General features: G+C 53.3%; 1 protein-coding gene across 4 annotated transcripts in view; it reads left to right on the top strand.

Annotated features, from left to right (window-relative positions):
* slc43a1a (solute carrier family 43 member 1a) overlaps positions 1-4,059 on the top strand; it is a 28,072-nt gene that overhangs the window by 21,689 nt on the left and 2,324 nt on the right. For all 4 annotated transcript variants that reach the window (XM_017428222.3, XM_017428220.3, XM_025008595.2 and 1 more), the window contains exons 6-11: positions 2,322-2,414; positions 2,938-3,071; positions 3,153-3,283; positions 3,542-3,688; positions 3,781-3,816; positions 3,903-4,038. In XM_017428222.3, the coding sequence (XP_017283711.1) occupies positions 2,322-2,414; positions 2,938-3,071; positions 3,153-3,283; positions 3,542-3,688; positions 3,781-3,816; positions 3,903-4,038 (677 nt within the window). The remainder of the gene's footprint in view (positions 1-2,321; positions 2,415-2,937; positions 3,072-3,152; positions 3,284-3,541; positions 3,689-3,780; positions 3,817-3,902; positions 4,039-4,059) is intronic.

Below are 4,059 nucleotides of genomic sequence, written 5' to 3'. Positions count from 1 at the left end.
GTTTGGCTGGACAGAGAGAGAGGAAAGAAGAAACCGCTCTTCCTCAGCTATGGTGTTGTGTTTCCTGCTTCTCGTGTGCAGAGAAACTGAAGCCGGAGGTCTCTGTGCTCATTAATCCACCATTTGGCGTCTTTCCCCCCCGACTGAAGCCCTAATTGGAGTCGGAGCAGCGGGAGTGGAGTCTGAACTGATTCATGGTGACAAAAGGAAACGCTCCACCTCCACCTCCACACGTCTGTGTGTGACTCCCTGACCCCGGTTGACCTTCTCCGCTGGCGTGCGGAACCTTCGCCAGTTACGGTACGCCCTCGATCCCGAAGGGGGCCGCGTATAAAAGCTAAAGTAAATAAAAGCAGAAGGAGCCAGCTTCCTGTCCGCGGGGGAACGAGGTGAACCTATCAGATGTTTCCACCGGGGAACCGGACCGGTTTCAGGAACAGATGAGGTCCTTCTGAACCCGGAGGCAGCAACACGCCGTGAAGGGAAGTAGCTCCAATAAGAAGCAGCTGGAGGAGAATTATGCAACTAATGAGGTTAACAGGCGGCGGGTCGCCAGGAGGCCGAGCTCCGCCGGTCGGCCGGTTCTGTTGGCATAAAATATGAGTTTTCAGTTCGCTGCTTCCTGTTTGTATTTAGGGTTCAGTCAAACGGTGAATGCAGACAGACCTGCAGAACGTGAGAACCTGGGGATTCTCAGAAGCCATGAATGAAGACGGCTGTTCCCTCGATCGCCGCGCCCCCCCTCGTCTCAGACAGCCAGGCTCTCTTCCTAGGACCTCCAGGAAAGCCTCGTCTTTCTGTTTGTTTTCACGTTTGCTCGCTAACCGTTCGGTGCGAGCGATCTGGACGTGACCTCATGCTTCGCGCCGCGGCGTGGAAACACACCGCAGCGCCGAGCCTTCACACGTTCACACGTTCACAGGAAAACATGTCCACGTTCACAGAAAACGCACACTTCCCACCTTCATGCGCCTCTTTGCGTCCTGCTGAGGCTGAAGCCTAAAAAGACCCGAGGAATGTTGCTGCTGGACTCCAGAGTTCCTGGAAAACCCTCGTCCAGCAGGACCAGAAAAGTCCAGGAAGGTCTGTCAGGTCCAGTCAGGTCCATCAGGTTCAGGAAGGTCTGGCAGTTCCGAGCTGGTTGCTGCTGGTTGTTGCTGGTTGCTCACTGGTTGCTGCTGGTTGTTGCTGGTTGCTCACTGGTTGCTGCTGGTTGTTGCTGGTTGCTCGGCTGCCGTCGGCCCTCGGCGCTCAAACGATGCGTCGGGGATGACCCTCAGCTGCCACCACGTCAGCTTCTACCTGCATATCTGTAAAACGGGCTGAGTTGTAGCTGTTTTAGTCCATTAGCTGTGGCGGCCATCTTGAATCAGGTTGAATTAATCGTTTGCAGTCATCCATCCGGCGATCGCTCTCTGAGTTTTGTCAGAACCTGTCCACAGGTTCATGAGATATTTCGCTGACAGACAGTTACATGATCACTCGCCTCCTCTCCTGCTGGCGGGTGATGGGGAAACGTTTAAAGACAACACGGTCAGACTGATTTCAGATCAGTTTAAAGTTGGACGTCCTGTTCTTGTTTTTTGTTTAAGGTTCATTTTTATTTAGTTTTCCAGTTTTTATCAGTGTTGCTCTTATTGACATAAAACCTTCCTGTCCTGGACTTTAATATCTTGAATAATAAGCCCGACTCCGGGTGAATCCACGGCTGCTGGATGAACCAAAGGAGTCACGTTGGTGGACCGATCGTTGTCTCAGAAAGACGCTGCGGCGGGGCGCGAGGCCCTCCGGCGCTCCTCGTGGGCCTCACTCAGTCCCTCACACGTGACTCGTCTAATCACTTCTGACCCGCTCAGAGCTGCAGTAAGAGGACACTGAGTCGGCTGCTGCCAGCAACAATGAGTCCTTATGTTTCTTAAGCTTCTCTCGGCTGGAAACAGGCCTGACGGGTTCGGTGCCCCCTGTCCTGCGGGGGACAAAGGGACTCTGAAGTCCACCGAGTTCGTTTCTGGGTTTTCATCCCAGCTCTGGGAAACTCGTGTCTCTGTGAAGCCGAGTTTGTCTTTGAACACCCGAGGTAAATCCACTCCTGACAGGAAAATGAATGTTTTGTGTTTGGCCTGCTCTGTGGGAAGTAGAGGCTTCAGTCCCTGAGCTGAGACGGGTTCAGAAAGCAGCACACCGCCCCCCGCTGGACAGAGGTGGCAAACACGAGCCCCGTGCGTTTTTTAACTTGGTTCTGATGAACTCGTCCAACCTCCACCATCACTAACAGTTTACTGTCTCTCTGTTCCTCTGTCTGTCCCTCTGTCTGTCTGCAGCTCCCCAACATGTTTGGCTCCCTGAGCTCCACCGTCATGTCTCTGATGATCGGCTCCTACGCCTCCTCGGCCGTCACCTTCCCCGCCGTCAAGGTAAAGAACAGAGAGCGGCCACGCGATGGGTTTATTGTGTGTGTGTGTGTGTGTGTGTGTAAGAGAGATGCCTTTAAAACCTGCTCTGCTTCAGTCAGTAGTACTTAAAACTACAGAGAGAACACTGAATGTCTGAAACTTAAGCAGAACAGAAGCTAAAACCAACAAAAAGCTAAAAAGAGCAAAACTAAGCTAAGCTAAAACTAATAAAACCTTGGCTAAAAGATGAAATCAGCAAACCAGTTGTTAAAAGCTAGAATAAGCAAAAACATAGCTAATTGCTACATTAGCAAATTGTTAGCTAAAAGCTAAAATGAGCTAAATAGTTGCCAAAAGCTAAAGCAAGCAAAACTTTAGCTACAAGCTAAAACTAGCAGGTAAATAAAAGCTCCAAGGAGACGAGATGTGAAGCCATCTGTGTATTTCTATGATTATTGTTTTTTGTAAATAAAGTTGAATAATTCAAAAAGTGGCAGCCTGGAGTCAAACCATCTGAGACATGCGTCCTCTTCTCGTCCTCCAGCTGATCTACGACGCCGGCGTGTCCTTCAGTGCCATCATGTGGGTGTGGACCGGCCTCGCGGGCTTCGTCTTTTTCAACTGCTTCCTCAACTGGCCCTCGGCGGGCTTCCCGTCCCCGGACGAGGTGGACTACAGGTCAGTGGGAACGCCAGCCGCGCCGTCTGAAGCGCTGGAACGACCTCGCCAAACTCTGCTGTGTCTTCTCCCCCCCGGCAGTAAGATCCTGGTGGCGCGGGAGGCGGCGCCTCTGTCGGAGGAGAAGAAGGTGGTGGACGGGCTGAAGCAGACCAACGGAGACGTTGGACACTGCATGGAGAAGCTCCCTAACGGACCCAAGGCCGCACCCAGTGAGTCCGCTGCGGCCCCGGGTATTTTTAGGTTTCTTCGGTACTTTTATGGAGGGGAAACGGCGAGTTAAACGGTCCCTTCACTTCCTGTTTGATGACAAGTCCGTCTGTGAGGCTCGGCTGAGAGAAAACTGCGTCCTACAGCAGTGAGAGACACGCCGGTCCTGCTGTCCATCGTTTGTTTTAGATCGTTGTCTCGCCGCTGCACGCCGCACGTTTCCACGCTTGTTTTAAACAAGCTGTCCTCCCCGTCCCCAGGCGCTGTCCCGTTCCGGCGCTCTGTCATCTCCCCCATCTTCCTGTGGAGCCTGCTGACGATGGGGATGACCCAGCTGAGGCTCATCTTCTTCATGGGGGCGATGAACAAGATGCTGGAGTTCCTGGTCCTCCACGGCGAAGAGCACTGTGAGTCTGCGCCACGACGAGCTCCGCCCCTCCCCCGCGCGATCGCTTCCGTTTAAACCCAGGCACTCATTTGTTTGTCGTTTACATTTCAGCGTCCGAACCAAAGTTGCTCGATGCGCAAAACGCAGGTGAGCGGAGCCGCGAGACCTGGGTGTGTTTTTTTTGTTTTTATCTTTTCTTCGTCCAGTCGCCTCACGCTTACTTCTCCCTCCAGTGAGCTCCTACTCGACCATCTTCGGCACGCTGCAGCTGCTCTGCCTCGTGACGTGCCCGCTGATCGGCTATATCATGGACTGGAAGATGAAGGAGTGCGAGGAGGAGCCATGCCCTTCCTCCGGCTCGGAGCTGAGGTGCGTCGGGCGAGCCTCTCC

This window comes from Kryptolebias marmoratus, linkage group LG9 (assembly GCF_001649575.2).
Source record: "Kryptolebias marmoratus isolate JLee-2015 linkage group LG9, ASM164957v2, whole genome shotgun sequence".
In the NCBI taxonomy this organism is placed as follows: domain Eukaryota; kingdom Metazoa; phylum Chordata; class Actinopteri; order Cyprinodontiformes; family Rivulidae; genus Kryptolebias; species Kryptolebias marmoratus.
The sequence above is the reverse complement of the archived record's forward strand: the minus strand, read 5'-3'. Positions and strand labels throughout refer to the sequence as shown.